Source organism: Schistocerca americana, chromosome 3 (assembly GCF_021461395.2).
Source record: "Schistocerca americana isolate TAMUIC-IGC-003095 chromosome 3, iqSchAmer2.1, whole genome shotgun sequence".
Lineage (NCBI taxonomy): Eukaryota > Metazoa > Arthropoda > Insecta > Orthoptera > Acrididae > Schistocerca > Schistocerca americana.
In genome coordinates this window covers 417258227-417284511 of record NC_060121.1, presented here as the reverse complement: position 1 = coordinate 417284511, position 26285 = coordinate 417258227, and the positions used below count along the sequence as shown (strand labels likewise).

Here is a 26285-nt window from a genome sequence, read left to right as displayed (position 1 = left end):
AAGATTTGCAGCAGTCGGGGAGACCATCCACGGCTGTCACACCTGACATCTTGCAGCGAGCTGATGTTGTCATTCGCGAGGACAGACGGCAGTTGGCGCTGCGATCTTTCAATCAGCAAAGGAAGTGTGGATGCAATTATCCGCACTCTCCGATATTCGAAAGGATGTGCAAAATGGGTCCTGCGGTGTCAAACGGTGGATCACAAATCGCACAGAAAAAACATTTGTCTTGATTTGTTGCAACGTTTTGACGCTGAGGGGGTAGGGTGGCCTTCCCGTCCCGGATTGTGACAGATGATGGAACGTCGGTTCACCATTTTGCGCCAGAAACAAAACGACAGTCGATGGAATGGCGCCATTCCCACTCTTCAGAGACGAAGAAATTTGAAGCAACTGCTTCCGCCAGTAAGGTAATGATCACCGTGTTGTGGGACTGTGAAGAGGTGATTCTCATTGATGTGATGCCAAGAGGCAAAAGAGAGTAATTCAGAAGCATATGTCAACGCATTAACAAAACTTGAGACACGCTTTTGGTGACTTCGGTGCTACAGCAACCTAGGATTCACACAGTGAATCCCTGGCTCCGCCACCAGGATAAGGATTGGTACCGACAGGGCATACACGCCCTTGTTCCGCGTTGGAGGAAGGCCATAGAACGGGATGGAGATTGCATGGAAAAACAGGATGTAGAAAAAGAAACCATTCTTTCAGCCACGTTTAAAATCTTGATTCCTTCTTGTAAATAATTCTCATTGTTTTCATAGAGAATTGTGAAGAAAAAAATGCGGTGCATTACTTTATGGGTAACCCTCGTAGTAGCGCAGAGGAAGTATGTTTTGTAACAAGTGCCTACGTTCAATGTTCCTTGTTAGCTTACTTACCTGAGAAGGTAGACTCGTTAGCACTCGTAATACAGTAGATTTTTTAGATATTTGGCTGTGATAGCAGTGAAAACAAAAATAAGTAATTGTAAAGTCCAGAAATGAGTAACAATATAGTTGTTAAAAGAAGTAACTGAATGAATTTGGAGCGTGATTTATGATGTGCACTTGCTGAAAACAACTGAAATATAAGAAAACAACTGAAATATAAAAAGTTTGGTAGACATAAGTATTACCAATTGTCTCATTAGTTTGTGACTTAATAAAACACCCACAAAACTAAATATCATTCATTTTTCACTGTTTTTAAAATAAAAGTGTTCAAAGGAAGGTCTTTCTCGTTCTGAAGTCTAGCTAAAGTTGGTGTAGGTGCGGGTAGTGTTATTAGGGGGAATGTGGGGTGAGGTGGGATGGGGGGGGTTACTGTTTAATATCTGGTTGCAGTCATGACTAAGAATCTAAGAAAATTTGGGAACCACTGATGTGCAGTGTCTATATTCATTGTCTAGCTAGATGTCTATAGACAGTCACTCTACAATGTACATAGATAGTCGCTCAACTTCGAACACAAGTGTGTACTTAAGTGACAGACATCAACTGTCCAGTTATTTTAATCGGACTGTAGAGATGGTGTTGCAAGGTTGTAACCTCCCAACAGTTTACTTCCGTAACGTCAGAATAATGAAATGTGACTAACCTCTGAATAAAATTGTGACTCACATATAACGTTTCAATAATTAATTGACGGTGAATGTAAACCGGTAAATTTTGGACGTCAGCATTGCTGCGTCATGGCCCTAAATATCATTCTGAATAAACTGAAAATTCTTACCTCAGTGAAGTCGCCGGATAACGCGTATATATCTGCTCCTACAAGAAATTTTTTTGGCACAGCCCAGTGCAATGCTGGCCGCTATATTTGTCATGTATAAAAAGAAACAACTGACTTTTCTTTACGATAATCGCGGTGACCATGGATAGGAGAAATTAGTAAAATCTTTAAATTCAGAGGAATGATTGTCAAAAGTTAATTTTATAAAAAAGATTATTATTAAAAGTTTGGTTCAAATGGCTCTGAGCACTATGGGACTTAACATCTGTGGTCATCAGTCCCCTAGAACTTACAAGGGGAGGCCGCCAATTTTGAAATTCAGATTCGATTCATACTGCGCATAATAAAAGCTCATGGCCAGAGGTGTAATGTGGCAAAGCACCAAGATGCACTTCTCAGCCGTTGTCGAGAAAATCGACAGTTAAAAGAAACCGTTTCGGTGAAATACTCTACGATTAATAATTTTCTACTGTGTCGTGGCGCAGCGGTAAGCACTCGGGTTCGTAATCCGAAGGTCGCCGGATCGAATCTCGCACCACGCAATTTTTTATTATTAGTTTTTTGTAATTGAAACATTAATGAATTGCTTATGCATGTTGGTGAAGGCGGATCGCTCTCCAATTGTACCGCCTCCATTTTTCCGTTTGTTTAACAGGGTGTACGGAAACTCTCACGTCCACACTGATTTTCGACGATGTTATAAGTTGCGCTAGGGACCGCATCTACCTTCTTTCGAAGTTAGAAGGCAAGTACGCTGTTATGCGGCGGCTCGTTTCGGCCCATTCAACATCTGTCCTTCAAGTGTAACGAGCAAGTAACGGAGTTTATATTTCATACCTGCCACAGCAAATTTGTGTTCGTGGGGTCTCTATTCTAATTCGAATGTTTGAGTTACGCTATACGTATTCGTTTCGGAATATCGTTTCTACGTCTTCCGTTAACTATACGTGGTTAACATTATGAAGACAATTAATAACATTTGTGAAATACAACTTTGTTTGCGGAAAACATAATGATGTTCGAAGTCGCCAGTTTTTCCACGACAAACGACTTTCAACAACTTGTTATATGCATAATTGTTGCAACTGATTGCCGTGAATTATATATATATAATCAGTGCGGACGTGAGAGCTTTAGTACACCCTGTTGAACAAACGGAAAAATGGAGGCGGTACAATTGGAGAGCCATCCGCCTTCACCAAGATGCATAAGCAATTCATTCATAGTTTGTTTTTTTTTTCTCTCGAATAACCCATTTGGAGGGTACGATGAATCAACTTTGGCTACTCTTCAATGTATTAGATTTCTTCAGTTTCCAAATTGCCTTCATCCTTTTAGAGTGTTGTTGTTAATAGTTTGTATATATATATATATATATATATATATATATATATATATATGAATTACAAAAAACTAATAATAAAAAAATTGCATGGCGCGAGATTCGATCCGGCGACTTTCGGATTACTAACCCGAGCGCTTACCGCTGCGCCACGACGCTGTAGAAAATTGTTACTCGTAGAGAGTATTTCACGGCAACGGTTTCGTTTAACTGTCGATTTTCTCGACAACGGCTGAGAAGTGCATCTTGGTGCTTTGCCACATTACACCTCTGGCCATGAGCTTTTATTATGCGCAGTATGAATCGAATCTGAATTTCACAATTGGCGGCCTCCCCATGTTAGAACTACTTAAACCTAACTAACTTAAGGACATCACACACATCCATGCCCGAGGCAGGCAGCGCGTGAGCAATCCATCGAAATTACATCCGCTCGAGTGCGCTAGCAATAAATTCCTTAGTCATGGACCTCTTACAAGGTGCTGGCATGACTAAATTTTTGTCTGTGTCGATTAGATGCCCGACCTGTGCGACACACGTCGTCCTGCTACACGCGGAAGAAGCGTGCAGCAAAACGGCGGCAGTTCCGCTCGGCGGTAATGTTGGCGTCAGCAGGGACAGCTGTCCGGCGGACAGTTGGGCCGGCAGCGTGGGAAAGCGACATCCGGGCAGCCGAGTGGCAGCAGGAGGTATCACGTCGTCCAGCGCGGTCCGGTGTCACCTCGGCTGATCCCGGAAGTCTAGGCGAAGCGCCGCCCGCCGCCCGCCGGTCACCTGCTTCCGTAATTGCCGCTGCGGTCTGCTTTGTCCCGCTTTGTCTCCGCCGCCATTGTCTGACGGTCTTTCGCACTCCTCCGCAGCGTCCTCGTCGTTGTCCTGCCGTAATTTCCCCGCCGTAACGGGAACTAACTCCGTGTGACATTACTCCTCTCGTGTCGCAGGCGGCCCAGCCGCTGCGTGAACAATGACGGCCGCGGGCCCGTTTTGTGCGAGTGTCGCACGCGTCGTGTCTTTCCCGGAACGCGGAGGAACGTCTTCATGTCGGAATGAATAGCTGCCTGGCTGCGTGTTTTTATTACGAGACACAATGAAACAGCACGGGGCGGCAAATACGCTTGGAGCACATTTCTTAGCTTTTGTGTCGCTCATAAATCTGGCTTTTATCCACGGACTTCATTGTCCTTGTGATGTGTCACAGAGACGCCGTTCTGGCAGGGCGCTGTCCTACCGCCGGCCTGTAGCCTTCCCATTTGTGGAGGCAAGCCTAGTGACGTCATAAGCAACGCCTCGGGCTGCAGTGGTGAGTGGCACGAGAGGCTACTTGCTGTTCATCATTAACCATCATCATTATCAACATCATTTAAGACTAATTATACCTTTCAGCGTTCAGTCTGGAGCATAGTCCCCTTTATAAAATTCCTCCATGATCCCTTATTCAGTGCTAACATTGGTGCCTCTTCTGATGTTAAGCCTATTGCTTCAAAATCATTCTTAACCGAATTCAGGTACCTTCTCCTTGGACTGCCCCGACTCCTCCTACCCTCTACTGCTGAACCCATGAGTCACTTGGGTAACCTTGCTTCTCCCATGCGTGTAACGTGACCCCACCATCTAAGCCTGTTTGCCCTGACTGCTACATCTATAGAGTTCATTCCCAGTTTTTCTTTGATTTCCTCATTGTGGACACCCTCCTGCCATTGTTCCCGTCTACTAGTACCTGCAATCATCGTAGCTACTTTCAAATCCGTAACCTCAACCTCCTTCCCCATGAACCATGCACCTTGCCGTTGGTGGGGAAGCTTGCGTGCCTCAGCGATGCAGATGGCCGTACCGTAGGTGCAACCACAACGGAGTGGTATCTGTAGAGAGGCCAGACAAACGTGTGGTTCCTGAAGAGGGGCAGCAGCCTTTTCAGTAGTTGCAGGGGCAACAGTCTGTATGATTGGTTTACCTGGCCTTGCAACATTAACCAAAACGGCCTTGCTGTGCTGGTACTGCGAACGGCTGAAAGCAAGGGGAAACTACGGCCCTAATTTTTCCCGAGGGCATGCAACTTTACTGTATGATTAAATGATGATGGCGTCCTCTTCGGTAAAATATTCCGGAGGTAAAATAGTCCCCCATTCGGATCTCCGGACGGGGACTACTCAAGAGGACGTCGTTATCAGGAAAAAGAAAACGGGCGTTCTACGGATCGGAGCGTGGAACGTCAGATTCCTTAACCGGGCAGGTAGATTAGAAAATTTAAAAAGGGAAATGGATAGGTTAAAGTTAGATATAGTGGGAATTAGTGGAGTTCGGTGGCAGGAGGAACAAGACTTTTGGTCAGGTGAATACAGGGTTATAAACACAAAATCAAATAGGGGTAATGCAGGAGTAGGTTTAACAATGAATAGAAAAATAGGAGTGCGGGTAAGCTATTACAAACAGCATAGTGAACGCATTATTGTGGCCAAGATAGACACGAAGCCCACGCCTATTACAGTAGTACAAGTTTCTATGCCAACTAGCTCTGCAGATGATGAAGAAATTGAAGCAATATATGATGAGATAAAAGAAATTATCCAGGTAGCGAAAATAGACGAAAATTTAATAGTCATGGGTGACTGGAATTCGAGAGTAGGAAAACGGAGAGAAGGAAACATAGGAGGTGAATATGGATTGGGGCTAAGAAATGAAAGAGGAAGCCACCTGGTAGAGTTTTGCACAAAGCATAACTTAATTATAGCTAACACTTGGTTCAAGAATCACGAAAGAAGGTTGTATACATGGAAGAATCCTGGAGATACTAGAAGGTATCAGATAGATTATATAATGGTCAGACAGAGATTTAGGAACCAGGTTTTAAATTGTAAGACATTTCCAGGGGCAGATGTGGACTCTGACCACAATCTATTGGTTATGAACTGTAGATTAAAACTGAAGAAACTGCAAAAAGGTGGGAATTTAAGGAGATGGGACCTGGATAAACTGAAAGAACCAGAGGTTGTACAGAGTTTCAGGGAGAGCATAAGGGAACAATTGACAGGAATGGGGGAAAGAAGTACAGTAGAAGAAGAATGGGTAGCCCTGAGGAATGAAGTAGTGAAGGCAGCAGAGGATCAAGTAGGTAAAAAGACGAGGGCTAGTAGAACTCCTTGGGTAACAGAAGAAATATTGAACTAAATTGATGAAAGGAGAAAATATAAAAATGCAGTAAATGAAGCAGGCAAAAAGGAATACAAACGTCTCAAAAATGAGATCGACAGGAAGTGCAAAATGGCTAAGCAGGGATAGCTAGAGGACAAATGTAAGGATGTGGAGGCTTATCTCACTAGGGGTAAGATAGATACAGCCTACAGGAAAATTAAAGAGACCTTTGGAGAAAAGAAAACCTCTTGTATGAATATCAAGAGCTCAGATGGAAACCCAGTTCCAAGCAAAGAAGGGAGAGCAGAAAGGTGGGGTTTTTTGGGTTGTTTTTGGGGAAGGAGACCAGACAGCAAGGTCATCGGTCTCATCGGATTAGAGAGGAAATTCGGCCGTGCCCTTTCAGAGGAACCATCCCGGCATTTGCCTGGAGTGATTGAGGGAAATCACGGAAAACCTAAATCAGGATGGCCGGACGCGGGATTGAACCGTCATCCTGCCGAATGCGAGTCCAGTGTCTAACAGAAAGGTGGAAGGAGTATATAGAGGGTCTATACAAGGGCGATGTACTTGAGGACAATATTATGGAAATGGAAGAGGATGTAGATGAAGAGGAAATGGGAGATACGATACTGCGTGAAGAGTTTGACAGAGCACTGAAAGACCTGAGTCGAAACAAAGCTCCGGGAGTAGACAACATTCCATTAGAACTACTGACGGCCTTGGGAGAGCCAGTCCTGACAAAACTGTACCATCTGGTGAGCAAGATGTATGAAACAGGCGAAATACCCTCAGACTTCAAGAAGAATATAATAATTCCAATCCCAAAGAAATCAGGTGTTGACAGATGTGAAAATTACCGAACTATCAGTTTAATAAGTCACAGATGCAAAATACTAACGCGAATTCTTTACAGACGAATGGAAAAACTGGTAGAAGCCGACCTCGGGGAAGATCAGTTTGGATTCCATAAAAATGTTGGAACACGTGAGGCAATGCTGACCTTACGACTTATCTTAGAAGGAAGATTAAGGAAAGGCAAACCTACGTTTCTAGCATTTGTAGACTTAGAGAAAGCTTTTGACAATGTTGACTGGAATACTCTCTTTCAAATTCTAAAGGTGGCAGGGTTAAAATGCAGGGAGCGAAAGGCTATTTACAGTTTGTACAGAAACCAGATGGCAGTTATAAGAGTCGAGGGGCATGAAAGGGAAGCAGTGGCTGGGAAGGGAGTGAGACAGGGTTGTAGCCTCTCCCCGATGTTATTCAATCTGTATATTGAGCAAGCAGTGAAGCAAACAAAAGAAAAATTCGAAGTAGGTATTAAAATGCATGGAGAAGAAATAAAAACTTTGAGGTTCGCCGATGACATTGTAATTCCAAAGGACTTGGAAGAGCGGTTGAACGGAATGGACAGTGTCTTGAAAGGAGGATATAAGATGAACATCAACAACAGCAAAACGAGGATAATGGAATGTGGTCGAATTAAGTCGGGTGATGGTGAGGGAATTAGATTAGGAAATGAGACACTTAAAGTAGTAAAGGAGTTTTGCTATTTAGGGAGCAAAATAACTGATGATGGTCGAAGTAGAGAGGATATAAAATGTAGACTGGCAATGGCAAGGAAAGCGTTTCTGAAGAAGAGAAATTTGTTAACATCGAGTATGGATTTAAGTGTCAGGAAGTCGTTTCTGAAAGTATTTGTATGGAGTGCAGCCATGTATGGAAGTGAAACATGGACGATAAATAGTTTGGACAAGAAGAGAATAGAAGCTTTCGAAATGTGGTGCTACAGAAGAATGCTGAAGATTAGATGGGTAGATCACATAACTAATGATGAAGTATTGAACAGAATTGGGGAGAAGAGGAGTATGTGGCACAACTTGACAAAAAGAAGGGACCGGTTAGTAGGATATGTTCTGAGGCATCAAGGGATCACAGATTTAGCATTGGAGGGCAGCGTGGAGGGTAAAAATCGTAGAGGGAGACCAAGAGATGAATACACTAAGCAGATTCAGAAGGATGTGGGTTGCAGTAAGTACTGGGAGATGAAGAAGCTTGCAGAGGATAGGGTAGCATGGAGAGCTGCATCAAACCAGTCTCAGGACTGAAGACCACAACAACAACAACAACAAACCTCAACCTTATTGATAAGGTAACCTGATTCCACCCAGCTTTCGCTCCCATACAACAAAGTTGGTTGAAAGATTGAACGGTGCTCAGATAACTTAGTCTTGGTACTGACTTCCTTCTTGCAGAAGAGAGTAGATCGTAGCTGAGCGCTCACTGCATTAGCTTTGCTACACCTCGCTTCCATTTCTTTCACTATGTTGCCATCCTGTGAGAATATACATCCTAAGTACTTGAAACCGTCCACCTGTTCTGACTTTGTTCCTCCTATTTGGCACTCAATCCATTTATCTCTCTTTCCCACTGACATTACTTTCGTTTTGGAAATGCTAATCTTCATACCATAGTCCTTACATTTCTGATCTAGCTCTGAAATATTACTTTGCAAACTTTCAATCGAATCTGCCATCACCACTAAATCATCCGCATATGCGAGGCTGCTTATTTTGTGTTCACATATCTTAATCTCACCCAGCCAGTCTATTGTTTTCAACATATGATAATATGAACTACAGTGGAGACAGGGTGCAGCCTTGTCTTATCCCTGAAACTAATCTGAACCATGAACTCAATTTAGCATCAACTCTAACTACTGCCTGACTATCTATGTAAAGACTTTTAATTGCTTGGAACAGTTTGCCTCCTATTCCATAATCTCGTAGAACAGACAAGAACTTCCTCCTAGGAACCCAGGCATATGACTTTTCTAGATCTATAAAGAATAGATACTGTACAATTCCCTGTTACAGTCGTAACACTTCTCCATTATTTGCCGTAAACTAAAGTTCTGGTCCTGACAACCTCTAAGATGTCTAAACCCACACTGATTTTCATCCAATTTGTCCTCAACTAGTACTCGCACTTTCCTTTCAACAATACTTGAGAAGATTTTACCCACAACGCTGATTAAAGAGATACCTCTGTAGTTGTTACAACATTTTCTGTTTCCATGTTTAAAGATTGGTGTGACTGTTGCTTTCGTCCAGTCTGATGGAACCTGTCCCGACTCGCACGCCATTTCAGTTATCCTGTGTAGCCATGTAAGACCTGACATTCCACTGTATTTGATGAGTTCCGACTTAATTTCATCCACCCCAGCCGCTTTATTGCACTGCAATCTATTGACCATTTTCTCCACTTCCTCAGATGTGATCCTATTTCCATCATCATTCCTATCCCATTGTACATCGAATCCGACGAAAAATCCAGAAAAGTTTTGGTCGTGCTTAATGTCAGCAAGCATCCAAAGTAATCGATTCAGAAGTTAAGGAACGTCGTGGTACCGGGATGGAAGAAAAGACTCAAATGATGAATTCGGTCTTGTGGAACACTTTTGCCGCTGGAGTTAATAATTCACACAATATTCTTCTTCCCAAGCATAGTGCGAACTCTTAAACGGCAGATATTGGAGTAAGTGATCGAAAAATGCGAATTTAACTACTATCGCTCAATGGAGGAAAGACGTCTGCATTGGATGAGATTCTACCGAGATACGCGAAAGAATTTACTTTCTTTCTGTCAAAAATTCATCGTAGTTTGCTGGAGTATCTAAGGGTACCAATTCGATCGGAAAAAGAAGCCCACGTAAATGACGTTTCTCGAAGAGATGCAGGCAATGTAGGCCCACAGCGCTGACATTAATCCATTCTAAAATCATGCAGTATTATTAAATTGGTGAAGAAATAAAATCCTGTCCACAAAAACCATCCTGGATTCCGTAAACAGAGATCTTTCAAATCACAGCCCGCGTTGCTTGGCCAAGAAAAACTGCGCACCGTAGACCAAAGGCGCCCACTTTGATTCCGTGTTCCTTGACCTCTGGAAGGAGCTCGATTCACTGTCGTTTAGTGGACCAAATGAAAGGTTATATAGCACAGAATCAGATTTTTGACTGATTTCAGGACTACATAGCGGAACTCAACACGTTGTTCTTAAAGGGACAGATGTTAAGGTAATGTCGAGAGTTCTCCAGGGAAGCGTTATGGCATCGTTAATGTGTAGGACACATATACATAAGCTAGTGGACAATATTGGAAGCTTCATGAGCCTGTTCGTAAATGATGCTACTGTCTACAGAATGTCTGCAACAGACAAAGACTGTAGCGAAATGCAGAAAGACGTGCGAAGGATCGATGACTGCTGCAGGCAGTTATAGTTGATTTTCAACATTAGTAAACGAAACGTATTGTGCATAAATAGTCGGAGAGGTCCATAATGACAATGGATTGGGCTGAACGGGTGAGTGATAATGGGCAAGTAGGAGTGAGTGGGTGAGAGACTTACAGGGGCGGACCAATGTGTGTGAGCGAGTTATAGTTAGTGGAGATTGTGGGACTTAGAGGTGAGCTGCACGTCATAAAGAGCGCTAACATGTTCGTATACCAAAATGTTTGGGATTACTTTAAAAGGTGCTGAGGAAGATAGAATGAGGCATCTGGTATTCCATTTTTTCAGCAATCTTTTAAATAAACAGGAACGTGTTCGCAATTTTTGTATTCCGATAGGAGCATTTTCAGCTGGTCAGTTAAAATTTAATACTGTAGTTTCCCATGTCCTGGAGAAGTTGTGTGTACTGCTGGAAGCGTTCGCAGAATCAAAGAAACTCATTGGATCCACCAAGGCTGTAATAATTATAATTCTCTCAATCCTGATTCTTCATTCTTCTTTCTCAAACATTCTATAAATAATTTTGCGTATTCCTTTACTTTATAATTTTTTCTTCAACTGTAATAATAATTAATGAGATATAATAATAATTAATTAGATCACAAAACTAAAACTGCAATTGATGTCTTGTAGTAAGTATGGGTGAAAAAACGACGGAAATAATTTTGCGTATTCCTTTATTTTATAATTTTTTCTTCAGCAGTAATAATAATTAATGAGATATAATAATAATTAATTATATCACAAAACTAAAACTGCAAGTGATGTCTTGTAGTAAGTATGGGTGAAAAAACGCCGCAAATCGGCCAGGTGGAGAATCAGGACTGAATGAACACATCTTCAGGGCCACACATAAGGGGAAATATGGACTAACAGCACTGGAAATCGCCACTGAAGGTGCTTCACAAATAAAAGAAGCGAAACGTGAATGGCAGAAACCAAACTGCCTTTTATTTAGTTGCTTAGACGAAATGTACTTCCATGAATTTTGAAGCAACTAATGAACAACGGGAAACGAAAAAAAGACTATAACAATTTCTATTGAAATACCATTATCTTTCGGAGCCTCCCATGTCTCCATATCATATCTCTCGTTTTAATGAAACTGAATGTTCGGATTCTGCAGTGGAAACTTCACTCCGTTTTTAATCGACACAGATACTCTGGAAAGGCTTTGAGCTGAGAGCGCTTTCGTGATGATACCGAGTAATTAACTAGACATGCAGTTTAAAAAAGTGTCACATATTACTTCAGGAGGTAGTACTGTCGAAAATGAAGAAAAGTTCCTGAAATGATGTGTCTGGAAACCAATACCTGTTGAGATAGAGGCCAGTCTCTCCTCTAATATCCATCTGCCTGTTTCGTAGAAGCACACTATAGGCAGTGCAGCATGTGGTTATCATGCATCCTGACACATCCTTCAGCCCTTCTTCGCAGTGAATCGCATTGTCAAACATGCCTGGCTCCATTTGGACTGCATCACACCCATTGATCACACACTCTTGGAACGCCCGCACACTGTCGATGGGCTGGGCATACACCAATGCCTTTAAATGACCCCGTATCTAGAAATCCCCACGGCTTCAGGTACGGTGAACGGAAGGCTATGTTACTGGACATCCTCAACCAATTGATAGCGTATGAAACGTTGTGGTGAGGTACCGTCGCACGATCTATAGAAAACATCGTGCATGAACGGCAGTCGTTGTGTGTCGGCAAGTTTAACGTTCTCCAATAGCGCCACGCCGCTCCAACAATGCGCACCACCCATCTACCCGTTCTTAAAATCTGCAAAAATTCTGGGATACTGTAACCCTCTTCAGGCACGTTAGGTACCAGATCATCCGTCTGAGCGATCTCCGGAGTTGCTACAGTTCGTATTTAGGAGTATATTGCACGTGTCCGTATCCGTACACAAGGGCCGTAAGCTCCGCGATCTGGCTCAGACAGGGCAATCGGGGTCGACTGATCGCCCCGTCAACTGTCAATGTGGTCATGTGGATGCAGGGTGGAGAGGCGTGGGGGTGGCACACCGCCCTCCCGGCCGTTGTCGGCTGTCTTGTTCCTGGAGCCGCTATCTCTCACTCAAGCATCACGAAGCTGAGTGCATCTCACTCATCCCACTAAGGCAAAAATCCCTGGCAGTACCAGGAATCGAACCCGTGTCCTCTGCATAGCTGCCAGACTCGCTGACCACTCAGCTATGGAGACGGCCTGCATGGCTCTATGATTCTCTTTTAGTCAGTTACTCCTCCTTGTTTCGCACCTATCTACATCCACTTACATACTCCACAAGCCACGATATGGCCCGTGGTTGGGGGTATGTTGCGCCATTACTAATCATTTCCTTTCCTGTTCCACTCGCAAATAGGGCGAAGGGAAAACGAGTGTCTATATGCTTTCGTAGGTCCTTACGCGAAATGCACGTTGGCAGCATTATGATCGTTCTGCAGTGAGCTTCAATGGCCGGCTCTCTAAATTATCTCAGTGGCGTTCCTCGAAAAGAACGTCGTCTTTCCTCCAGGGTTTCCCATTTGAGTTTCCAAAGCGTCTCCATAATACCTGCGTGTTGATCGAACCTACCGATAAAAAAATCCAGCAACCTGCCTCAATTGTTTCCATATCTTCCTTTAATCTTAACTGTTAGGAACCCAGATACTCGAACAGTGCTCAAGAATAGGTCACACTAGTGTCCTATGTGCGTCTCCTTTACAGGTGAACCACACTTTCCCAAAATTCTTCCAGTAAACTGAAGTCGACCAGTTGATCTCACCACTAGAAACCTTACACCCTCCTTCCATTTCATATCGCTTTGCAACCTTACACCTAGGTATTTAATCATCGACCAGACTGTGTCGAGTAGTCATCTTCTATCCTGCTACAGTCACTCAAAGACCTATTCCTGTACACCGCGGCGTCATCAGCAAAGAAGGTTCTTTCACACTTTCGTGGGGAACTGCTGATGATGTCCCTGTCTCCGATGGGTACTCGCTGTAGAGGACAACATACTAAGTTCTACTACTTAAGAAGTCTTCGGGCCACACACATATTTGGGAACTTATTCCATATGCTCATACCTTCGTTAACAGTCGACAGCGGCGCAGCGTGTCAAACACTTTTAGGAAATCTAGGAATGTGGAATCTGCCTGTTATCCTTCATCCACAGTTCGCGGGATATGTGAAAAGAGGGCAGTTTGAGCTTCGCACGAGTGATGGTTTCTAAAACCGTGCGTATTTGTGGACAGAAGCTTCTCAGTCTCAATGGACTTGATTATATTCGAACTGAGAATATCTTCGAGAACTCTGGAGCAAACCGATGTTAGGAGTATCGCGGTACATGCAAGCTAACTAATTGGACAGCCCGGTAGAGTACTAATCGTAAACGTTGAAAGGGTCCTGTAGGCCCCTTTCACTATCGTTTTATTTGCTTTCCAGTGATACAAAACTCTCTGGCATGCGTGAGCGAATGAATGTGGGTGTGTTCAAATGTTCAAATGTTCAAATGTGTGTGAAATCTTATGGGACTTAACTACTAAGGTCATCAGTCCCTAAGTTTACACACTACTTAACCTAAATTATCCTAAGGACAAACACACACACCCATGCCCGAGGGAGGACTCGAACCTCCGCCGGGACCAGTCGCATAGTCAATGACTGCAGCGCCCTAGACCGCTCGGCTAACCCCGCGCGGCGAATATGGGTGTGTTTCATGTTGCTGTACGGTGGTTTAGTCTGCTGCAGAGAATGAGCAGTAGTCGTAAAGAATGGCCAACCCCTGTAGTTTTCAGGTAGGCGAAGAGGTTTGGTCTCCTTGCGTGAAAGTTACCTGTGTTAGGTTGGTGGCGGAAGCCTCATCTCTGGGTTTTCCTGGCCACGGAATCGCGTGTGAGACGTTGGAGTGGGTGAGACGGTCAGTCTGCTTCCAGCGCGCCGAGGGTCTGCAGTCGAGCTCTCTTCGAAGGACGGTGAGTTGGTTTAACCGCGTGGCGTAGCGAGAGGAGAGCTTTTAGCTTTTGGTCTCGCGTCTCGTGTTAAAAAGCTTGTTTAACCTTGTCGCAGCAAGGAATGCAAGGCTTCTGCAGACTTTCAGTTTGATTCGTAATGCACTTTGATCTGTAAGAAGAACGTAACACAAACGTGTTGCATATGTAAGAAGTGCGCCCTCGGTTCAGTGTGAATGTTTGTCTGCCTGCAATTGCGTCTGTGTACGTTCTAATCTTCCCTGAATCTTAATAATTTTGCCTCTTCGTGAATTTTCATTGTCTCATTTACCTTATGTCCGTTGGAAGCCATCCACGTGGTTTAATATTAGAGTTTTTTGGCTCAGTGCCATCACCCTTTGTCTATTCAAATATGCCTTCTGAAAAATGTTAATTGTTCGCGGCTGCGTGGTATAATGTGATTAAAACTTGGCCACCGAATGTAGGAATTGTCTCTCCGCAAACCTCGTGGGCATACGAGTGTGTTGTGAATCGTGTACCGTTCCACAAGAAATTGTACTTAGTCACCAGGCAACAGGAGCTGTGTATATGTATTACATCAATGTTTTAAGGAATAAACAATTTTGCCACCAATCTTATCCTGTGTACCAATGTTACGTCTCTATTACCTACGCCATTTACCTTGTAGTTGCCTTGTTAGCCCATCCATAGCGTTTCCATGTGCACAGGTCCAATAATCAGTGTTCCCTTTTTATTTAAAACAAATTCTTTAGACTAGATGTTGTTTCCAGGAGCGCTGCTGCAAGCTGCTCTTATGCACAGTGTAGACGCATTATTTACTTTATTTTAATATTTGATTCGCGTGAACAATGCCTGGACCAAACTACACTACTGGCCGTTAAAAATGCTACACCACGAAGATGGCGTGCTACAGACGCGAAATTTAACCGACAGGAAGAAGATGCGTTGATATACAAATGATTAGCTTTTCAGAGCATTCACACGAGGTTGGCGGCGGTGGCGACACCTACAACGTGCTGACTTGAGGAAAGTTTCCAACCGATTTCTCATACAAAAACAGCAGTTGACCGGCGTTGCCTGGTGAAACGTTGTTGTGATGCCTCGTGTAAGGAGGATAAATGCGTACCATCACATTTCCGACTTTGATAAAGGTCGGATTGTAGCCTATCGCGATTGCGGTTTATCGTATTGCGACATTGCTGTTCGCGTTGTTCGAGATCCAGTGACTGTTAGCAGAATATGGAATCGGTGGGTTCAGGAGGGTAATACGGAACGTCGTGCTAGATCCCAATGGCCTCGTATCAGTAGCAGTCGAGATGGCATCTTATCCGCATGGCTGTAACGGATCGTGCAGCCACGTCTAGATCCCTGAGTCAACAGGTGGGGACGTTTGCAAGACAACAACCATCTACACGAACAGTTCGACGACGTTTGCAGCAGCATGGACTATCAGCTCGGAGACCATGGCTGCGGTTACCCTTGACGCTGCACCACAGACAGGAGCGCCTGCGATGGTGTACTCAACGACGAACCTGGGTGCACGAATGAGAAAACGTTATTTTTTCGGATGAATCCAGGTTCTGTTTACTGCATCATGATGGTCGCATCCGTGTTTGGCGACATCGCGGTGAACGCATATTGGAAGCGTGTATTCGTCGTCGCCATACTGGCGTATCACCCGGCGTGATGGTATGGGGTGCTATTGGTTACACGTCTCGGTCACCTCTTGTTGGCATTGACGGCACTTTGAACAGTGGAGGTTACATTTCAGATGTGTTACGACCCGTGGCTCTACCCTTCATTCGATCCCTGCTAAACGCTACATTTCTGCAGGATAATGCACGGCCGCATGTTGCAGGTCCTGTACGGGCCTTTTTGGATACAGAAAATGTTCGGCTACAGCCCTGGCCAGCACATTCTCCAGATCTGTCACCAATTGAAAATGTCTGCTCAATGGTGGCAGAGCAACTGGCTCGTCACAATACGCCAGTCACTACTGTTGGTGAACTGTGGTATCGTGTTGAAGCTGCATGGGCAGCTGTACCTGTACAGGCCATCCAAGCTCTGTTTGACTCAGTGCCAAGGTGTATCAAGGCCGTTGTTACGGCCAGAGGTGGTTGTTGTGGGTACTGATTTCTCGGGATCTATGGACTCAAATTGCGTGAAAATGTAATCACATGTCAGTTCTAGTATAATATATTTGTCCAATGAATACCCGTTTATCATCTGCATTTGTACTTGTTGTAGCAATATTAATGGCCAGTAATGTAGTAACTACATCCCATTCTTTACGAGTGATGGTACAATGAACGTTCTCTTATCATTCTTATTTCTTATGATTAAATTAATTAATTTTCTGATTCAGCCAAATCCTGTATTTGTCGTGTGGCTAGAGTTGGTGACGACCCAATCTTTTACGTTGATTTCAGTGTCAGATAGCATTTTCTTACTCAAAGTTAGCTTCACGCATCTTACACATAGGACCAACTTTCTTCGCAACTTGGACATAGTGACCATGACGCAAGCTAACTTACAACGATTATTAGGGGTTAAGTAAATTCCGATGCTTTTCTGGAGTGGCGTGTAGACAGTGCTGCTCAGCAGTGGATCTGACGGTGGCGGCGCCGCTGTTGCAGGGTGGCTGCGGTGCGCGAGCTGGTGGCGGCGGTGCGCGAGGCGTACCCCGGCGAGCAGGTGGACTGGCCCATGGTGCACGACGCGGGCTGCACCTGCGACGACACCGAGCTGCCGCACCACGTCACCACGCGGCCAGACATCGAGCGCCTGGTCGCCGTCGTCTTCCGGCCGCTGCTCGGCCGCCTCCCGGGCAAACCCACCATCGTCACCATCTCCAGGTAGGGCCCGCGTCTCGCGGCTGGCTGTATCACTGCGCCCACGTGCGTGTGCCGCTGTTGTCAGTGACCGCTGTTTACAGCTGTTACAGCGCACGTGTACCCCTGGCACGAAAAACAGATTCCCGATAGAGATTTGATAGTATCCATCTTAGCCCGCTCAGTTGGACGTGCAGTCTAACGCACGGCTTTCCTGGCGGGAAGGAGCGCCTGACACAAATCCGCCGGGCGGATTCGTGCCGGGGTCCGGTGATTCGGCCAGTCTGTCGATGGTTTTTAGGCGGTTTTCCATCTGCCTCGGAGAATGCGGGCTGGTACCCCTTAATCCGCCTCAGTTACACTATGTCGGCGATTTCTGCGCAAACGAGTTTTCCACGTACGCGTGCACCACCATTACTCTACCACGCAAACATAGGGGTTACACTCGTCTGGTGTGAGATGTTTCCTGGGGGGGTCCACTGGGTGCCGAACCGCACAATAACCCTGGGTCCGGTGTGGGGCGGCGGAGGGGTGAAGTGGACTGCGGTAGTCGTCGTGGGGTTGTGGAGCACTGCGGCTGCGGCGGGGAAGGACCTTCTCTATCGTTCCTAGGTCCCCGGTTAACATACGGTACATACAAAACCCATCTTAACTAACTGTCTTTATGCGTCAACTGCAAAGTTCAGGATACAGATGAACAACGGCTACATTTTGGGCCAGTGGGAGAGCGTCAGATTTTGGCTCTCTGTTTACGGGAGTCACCCGCTTCTGTCGATTGACGCACTCCCCTCAACCAGGGCGATGTGTGTTACCCTAGGACGAAACATAACGCCATCATGTGGATCAGAGGCCACGTGATTCATTATTTGTTTGGAGGTGTTGTCATAGGTGTAACGAATGTTTGGAACAATTTAAACGATACGATACAATATTTTAGTGCCTGTGTATTCTGAATTACGCTGAAAAGTTCCTTTGGGCATGCATGTATGTACAAAGGAACATTGCATCGTAATTCAGAGTAACACAGGCACTGCATTATCGTATTTATCTGCCGGCACAGGGAAAGCGACTTTCAATTAAAATGTCTCACCCGTACGGGAATATACAGAGTGTTTATAAATGAATATCGGGGTTTTAACGCTTTGTAATATTTATTACATTAAACTTACAGTTATAAGTGATATGTCAAATGAAAGAGCAAGTCAAACAGTTTTACCAAGAACCTTATAAATGTTCAATGTGAGCACCATTTGTCACGTTGCACACATCAAGTCTGTATCCGAGTTTTTCCCAAGCGCTGGATAGGCCGCAAGGGGCCCAATGACAGGGCTTGCTTTGCATGGCCTCCACGTTCACCCGAACTAACGCCATGCGATTTTTTCCTTTGGGGCTTCATCAAGGATCGTGTGTACGTGCCTCCGCTACCAGCAGACCTCCCTGAATTAAGAAACCGGATTGAAGCAACTGTCGCTACAATCACTGAAAACGCACTTATCAACGTTTGGGAAGAACTCGGTTACAGACTTGATGTGTGCCGTGTTACAAATGGTGCTCACATTGAACATTTATAAGGTTCTTGGTAAAATTGTTTGAGTTGCTCTTTCATTTGACATATCATTTATAACTGTAAGTTTAATATAATAAATATTATAAAGCGTAAAAACCCTGATATTCGTTAACAAACACCCTGTGCATAATGGATATACGAATACAGGTCGTAGACGCATGGTTGACGACATATTGAAATTTGGGTCTGGCCGTCAGTCGTGCACGGATAGCCAAATGGTACCGGCACTCTAGCTCAGCATGTCCGGTCAGAGGGTTAGCCGTCCTCTTTAATAAAAAACTGAGTTAAAGGAACGACGATGAACTTGAACAATCGTCATGGGACGTCCGCCCCGAACAAATAGAACGAAGAATTGCGAACAAAATGAGAGCAAGGAAAAAATAGAAAGAAAAATGGTAAGGCGACCGATGGCGATACGCGGCAGATCCCGGTTCGTATCTCGATCTAGAATAAATTTTCATTGTCGTCATTCCATTCAACGGCTGATGGTTGTCCATATTCGCAATTGCGAATACATTTAATGAATTTAAACGCTCGTCATTGTGCTATTGTGAAAAATCGTAATTACATCCGATGCCTTTCGGACTTCTTGCAGAGCATCCTCCTTTATCGGCACGGCAGGTGGATCATTCATGGCAGAAGATGAGCTTGATACACCCACACGTACATGATTAAACAGATAACGGTACCTACACGACATTACAGGAAGAAATGCCATGAAGATAGGATGGCGACGTTCGTGGAGTATCGACCCCGCGTGGGAAGTTTTCAGAAGTGTTCCATTGTGTTTGCTCCCTTTCTTTTTTTTCTCGCACTTAGCACGTATCCCCTCTTTCTTAAAATCACAGATGGAGAAGTCGGATTCATTTTCTATCAGTAATGAGTATTCTCCTGTGGTCATTTAATCCTTCCATTTCTTCCTGTTTGGCGACACAAACTTTGTGGCCGGGCCTCGTATATTGACCCCTACCCAGTTTGCCCCTGTTACCATAAAAAAAACCGAGAGCGTCTTTGACTAGTAACCAAAACGTCCAGGGTCACGGGTACGAACCTCGTTACTGCTTAAATTTTGAATAAAAATAATCAGCAATGGCTCTCGTAGACTTTCGGCCTGAGAAGTCATCCTCGTTCTGCCAACGTATTTGTCAAAGAGGATGGAGAGACGGACGGAGGTTCTGCACTTGGGATGGCAAATTGCCCCTAAAAGGAGGAAAAATAAGCAATGATCAATGGAAACCACTGCATTAAAGACACACAGTGCGTATCCACAGGACACATGGTCTATGCAAAAGATTCCGGGCTAGTCCCCCATTCGGATCCCCGGGAGAGGACTCCCAAGGGGGAGGTGACGATAAAAAAATGTCTCAATAACCAATGAATGGGTAACGTTCTACGAGTCGGGGCGTGGATTGTCAGAAATTTGAATGTGGTAGAGAAGCTAGAAAATCTGAAAAGGGAAATACTAACGCTCAATCTAGGTATATGGGGGTCACTGAAGTGAAATTGAAGGAAGACAAGGATTTCTGGTCAGAGGAGAAAAAGGTAAAATCAGCAGCAGAAGAAAATGATATAACGGGAGTAGGATTCATTATGAACAGAAAGGTAGGGCAATTTACGTTTCGCTCAAGTACCACGAAGACAATATAAGAGAAATCTGCGTCTTACGGTGAGAGGCACCCACATGCCTTGCTCATACTGTGGCATCAAGCAGTCAGGCCTGCAAGATGAGTGGTCTGCCAAGCGAGTGGATTCATTCTTATTTATCGAGTAACATGAACTCTCGTACTCACAATTAAGTTACAAATTATCCTCCTATATGAATAATACGCAACGGAAACGCACATCTGACTATCAGTAATTTACAGAACTCTGACTGTTCACTACGCACTGGCAATACCATATTTTCTTTTTTTTATTTAACGGCTTTTATCAACACCTGGCCATCGCACTGAATATGAGTGGCGCACACATTATAAATTCTGGATGTCATGACAACATAAAATTCGAAGGAAAAGGCCACCAATCTTTTTCTTTTCACTATCTTATTTATTACGATAAATTCTATAACCTACACACACAAATTCTATAACCTACAACAATAACACATGAGAAATTCCGCCCAGTGGGCATGGCTTTACATTGGTGATTCTCTACCTTATGGTCTCGTAATTATTTAACGCTACAGTGCACTTTCTGGATAGGATGGTGGATCTTTTGCTATACCTCACACTTCGACTCTCACAACCATCATCACGAAACTTTCCTCCAGACCGAGTGGTACAAAAGGAACACACATAACCCGCTACCTCTGAAACTACCTTGCTACTCTCCCATGCAAACCACACATACTCAAATTACATGACATACACCACACTACAACATGAAATACAACACAGGGAATAGTCACAACATTATCACTTTCAGCTTTCCCACTTCAATTAATATTTATCCCAGTTTCACACGACACTGCCCCACTTCGTAATTCTACTTTCCTACTATGAACTCTGGAGATATATGCACGTATTTCTGTGCAATGCAAGCCAAGTGGCGTTGCTGGATAGACGGCTGACTCACCTTGCTTCTCTCTCAGAGTATTATAGTTTGAATCCAGCGTCACACGGAAACATATCACGCAAAGTAATATTAAGAACATATTCATCATACACACGAGTCCTCAACTGATACCATGGACGAGTACTTCTCTTTATCCTTTGTCTCATACACAGATTGAGACTCACACAGTACTCACCACGTGGAAGTACTCGCCTCTAATTTCAAGTCCTGCACACGCTATTTCTTAAATACTTCAACTTATAGTACACACGCTAGTAATTCAGCTTAACTTAAGCACACAGAAGTATTTCAACTTATTGCTACACGTGGTTTCATTGTGACCGTTGGTCACTTCCGAAGATTACTACGATCCCATTAATATTACCTGCCTGACATTTAATTCTCCCCACAAAAGTTCCTGAAATAGAGAAATTATTATTTCAAACTACTCTTAAGTACTCCACATGCGTACCATGTCTCCACTCTTTTGTCTTTACGGAGCACACCTAAGACAGGTCCTAACAGCACAAGTTCCAGCGGCAGAGTGCTGAAACATGGTCGTTCTTCAGGCCCTCTCACATCTCTGCCCAAGTGGGGGAGCACCTTGCTACCGTATTGGTCAGCCACATTTCAGGCGCTCAAAGCTCAGGTAAATTTCATCTCTTTGGTCCCACCAAAGGTGGCCAAAGGATCGTCTCAAAGATGATCATATATTCACATTCACTATCTGCGGTTAGCAGACGACCATACATTCATTCATTTCACAGATCTCACCAAACTGGATGTAGGGATTTATTTTGTGGGAGTGCACATGTGATCAATTAAATAAATAAATTGTCATTCTTTCCCACACTGGTATCCGGCTTCGCTGTATTAATTGAAATTGAGTTATTTTACAAAAAAAATGTGTTGTTCTGACAAAAATAATGAAGTATGTTGTACCTATTTTCAATGTCGGGCGGTACTGTACCCTTTCAACGGAAGCATAGAGACAGTCATTTTGCCCTCGCTCCATTTGCGGATGGGGCAGGAAAGGGAATGACTAGCGGTAGTACAAGGAACCCTCTGTTTTACACTGTATGGTGGATAGCAGAGTCTCTGTGTAGATGTAGATGTAAAGGAAGAGACGCCACAGGTCCTTTAGGTATACCACATTCAACTGAAACTAATTATTGATAATAAGAACTTTTTCATCTTGAGTCATCAGTCTTCTGAATGGCTTGATGCGGCACGTTGCGAATCCCTTTCTGCGGCAATCTCTTCATTTCATGGCAGTGCTTGAATCCTATGTCCTCAGTATGTGCTAAAAGTATTAATCCAATATTTGTCTTCTCCAACAATATTTAACCTCCAAAGTTCCAGCTAGTTATTACCTGATGCCTTAACAATACATTTCATCCTACCCTTTCTTTTCAGTGCCTCCATTTGTTCTTCAGACAACCTCCTCATTCCTTATCTAATCAGTCCACCCGATTTTCAACATTCTTCTGCAGCGCCACATCTCGAACGTTTCGATTCTCTTCTATTCCGGTTTTCCCACTGTTCATCATTCACTTCAAACGATTCTGTGCTCCAAACGTACATTCGTAAAAATTTCTTCTTCGAATTAACGCCTGTGTTTGACATCATAAAACTTATTTCGGCCGGGAGTGCTTTATTTGTCTGGTAAATTGCTTTTCATGTCCTCCTTGCTTCGTTAGTCATTAGTAATTTGGCTTTCAAAGCAGCAGTATTCTTTAAATTCGCCTACTTCGTGATCACCAATTTTCATGTTCAATTTCTCGCTATTCTCATTTCTGCTAATTATCATTACTTTTATCTTTTTCCGGTTCATCCTCAGTCCATATTCCGCACTCATCATATGGTTTATTCCGTTTAACAGATCCTGTAATTCTTCTTCACTCTCATGCTGTGCAACACCCATCTTTCCCTATAGTTTACTTCTACTTTTCTCACGATTTCGAAACCCTTGCACCATTTCATATTGTCGATAGCTTTTTCTAGATCGACAGATCCTATGAGCGTATCTTGATTTTTCTTTAGTCTTTCTTCCATTATCAAGCGCAGAGTCAGAACCGCCTCTATGATGCCTTTACCTTTCCTAAAGTCAAACTGATCGTCATCGAACAGGTCCTCAATTTTCTTTTCCATTCATCTGTATATTATTCTTGTCATCAACTTGAATGCATGAGATGTTACTCTCATTGTGCTATGGTATTCTCACTATCTGCCATTGCTATTATCGGAATTGTGTGAATTATATTATTCTGAAAGCCTTGAGGGTACGTTACCAGTGTCATAGATTCTGCACACTAACTTGAATTAATAGTTTGGTTGCCAATTCCCCAATGATGTTAGAAATTTCAGTGGAATGTTATCTATACCTTCTGCGTTATTTAATCTCAAGTCTTCCAGAGCTCTTTTTAAATTCTGACTCTTCCTTATCGATTCCCGTTTCTTCTTCTATCAAGTCATCCGACAAGTTGTCCACCTTTTAGAGGCCTTCAGTGTACTATTTCCACCTATCCGCTCTTTCCTTTACGTTTAACAGCGAAGTTCCCAATGCACGGTTAATGTTACCAACCTTGCCTTTAGTTTCACCTAAGGATGTTTTTGTCCTTTCTGTATGCTGAGTGAGTCCTCCCACCTATTACTTCTGTTTCCACTTCTTCACATTTTACCTGCAGCCATTTCCTCTCGGCTGCCCTGTTCTCCCCACTTACTTCATCTCTAAGTGATTTATATCGGTGTATCCCAGTCTTTCCGTGAACATTTTTGTACTTTCTCCTTTCATCAATCAACTGAAGTATTTCTTCTGTCATCCAAGGTTTCTTTGGAGCTACTCGAATAGTTATCAAAGTGTGGCTACATTTATAGCTTCTGTAGTTTTAGAAAAAAACCTCCCACTGTATTCCGTAGAATAAACTATTTGAAAATCTGAAGGTAAGACAGAAAATATAGAGGGAGCAATAGATCATCAGACACTTGTGCAGAAACCAGACTGCCAATATAAGAGGCGAGGGATATGAAATGGAGACAGCAGATAAGAAATGAATGAGACAGGTTCTTAGCCTAGCCGCCATGCTGTTCAGTCTGCAGAGGAAGTAGTAAATAAAATCAAAGTCAAATTTTAAAAAGAAATTGAAGTTCGAGGAGAGGAAACGACATATTTAAGGTTTGTCGATGACACTGTAATTCTGACAGGGACGGAATAGGACTTCGAAAGACAGTGCATTGAAGTGGATGAACATCAGTAAAAGTGAAACAAGGGTAGCGGAGTGTAGTCAAATTAAATCAAGCGACTCTGAGGAAATTATACTAGAAAATCGAACACAAAAATTAGTAACGAGTTTTGCTGTTTGGGCAGCAAGATGTCTGAGGACGGCAGCAGTAAGGAGGATGCACGAGTAAAGTGTAGGCTTTCAATACTAAGAAAACCTTTTCTGAAAAAAGAGAGAAGCGTTAATTTCTAATCTTCTTCTTTTTTTATTCTTCTGCATGCTTTAAGCCTTGCTCGAGCTCTTAAAACTACGTTTGATCCTTTCATCCTTTTGATGGTCTTCCAATGCATTTTTTACCTGGCGGATCATATTGCCAAAAATATTGTGGTGATAACTCCTCCATTCGCAAGAAATAGGATATTAATTTTTGACTATTCTCTTCCACCTCTTCGTTTATATTACATATTTTCAATTCCTGCCTAATAGCCACATTTCTTTTATAATCTAACTTTGTATATCCTGCTATGTTCCTGAGGGACCTCATTTCGTTGGCCTGTATTCTTATTTTATCTTTTATTTTTTTCATTACCCTAGATACATTCCCATATAGAAATGTTGGTACCAACATAACTTTAGTTTAATACGAGTTTATGTGCCTACTTTTTTTTTGAAAGGTTCTCTGATAGTACCCTTTAGGTAATTATACTTCTCAGTTTTGACTTTTTGTTCCTGGTCTCCTCTGTTCGTTGGCTTGGCTCCTAAAAATTTAAATCTAACTACACTATGCGATCAAAAGCATCCGGACACTCCCAAAACATACGTTTTTCATATTAAGTGCATTCTGCTGCCACCTACGGCCAGGTACTCTATATCAGAGACTTTAGTAGTCATTATACATCGTGAGAGAGCAGAATGGGGAACTCAGCGGAACTCACGGACTTCAAACGTGGTCAGGTGATTGGGTGTCACTTGTGTCATACGTCTGTACATGAAATTTCCACACTCCTAAACATGTCTAGATCCACATGTGATAGTGAAGTGGAAACGTGAAGGGACACGTGCAGCACAAAAGCGTACAGGCCGACCTAGTCTGTTGACTGACAGAGACCGCCGACAGTTGAAGAGGGTCGTAATGTGCAGTACGCAGACATCTATCCAGACCATCACACAGGAATTCCAAACTGCATCAGGATCTACTGCAAGTACTATGATAGTTAGGCGGGAGGTGAGAAAAGTTGGCCTTCATGGTCGAGTGGCTGCTCATAAGCCACACATCACGCCGGTAAATTCCAAACGACGCCTCGCTTGGTGTAAGGATCGTAAACATTGGACGATTGAAGAGTGGAAAACCGTTGTGTGGAGTGACGACTCACGTTACACAATGTGGCGACCCGGTGGCAGGGTGTGGGATTTGCGAATGCCCGGTGAATGTCATCTGCCAGCGTTTGTAGTGCCAAAAGTAAAATATGGAGGAGGTGTTGTTATGGTGTGGTTGTGTTTTTCATGGAGGGGACTTGCACACCTTGTTTCTTTGCTTGGCACTATCGCAGCACAGGCCTACATTGATGTTTTAAGCATATTTTTGCTTCCCACTGTTGAAGAGCAATTCGGGAATGGCTATTGCATCTTTCAACACGATCGAGCACCTGTTCATAATGCACTGCTTGTGAC

The 26285-nt window shown here is 43.6% G+C and overlaps 1 protein-coding gene across 2 annotated transcripts in view; it reads left to right on the top strand.

The window, feature by feature from the left end:
* LOC124607286 (UPF0489 protein C5orf22 homolog) overlaps positions 1 to 26285 on the top strand; it is a 485448-nt gene that overhangs the window by 410231 nt on the left and 48932 nt on the right. Inside the window, exons 1-2 of one of the 2 annotated variants that reach the window (XM_047139569.1) lie at positions 4292 to 4355; positions 17079 to 17297. In XM_047139569.1, coding sequence (XP_046995525.1) covers positions 17149 to 17297 — 149 coding nt within the window. In that variant the 5' untranslated portion in view covers positions 4292 to 4355; positions 17079 to 17148. Of the gene's footprint in view, positions 1 to 4291; positions 4356 to 17078; positions 17298 to 26285 lie in introns of those variants that run through there. The other variant, XM_047139567.1, reaches the window with a different exon arrangement.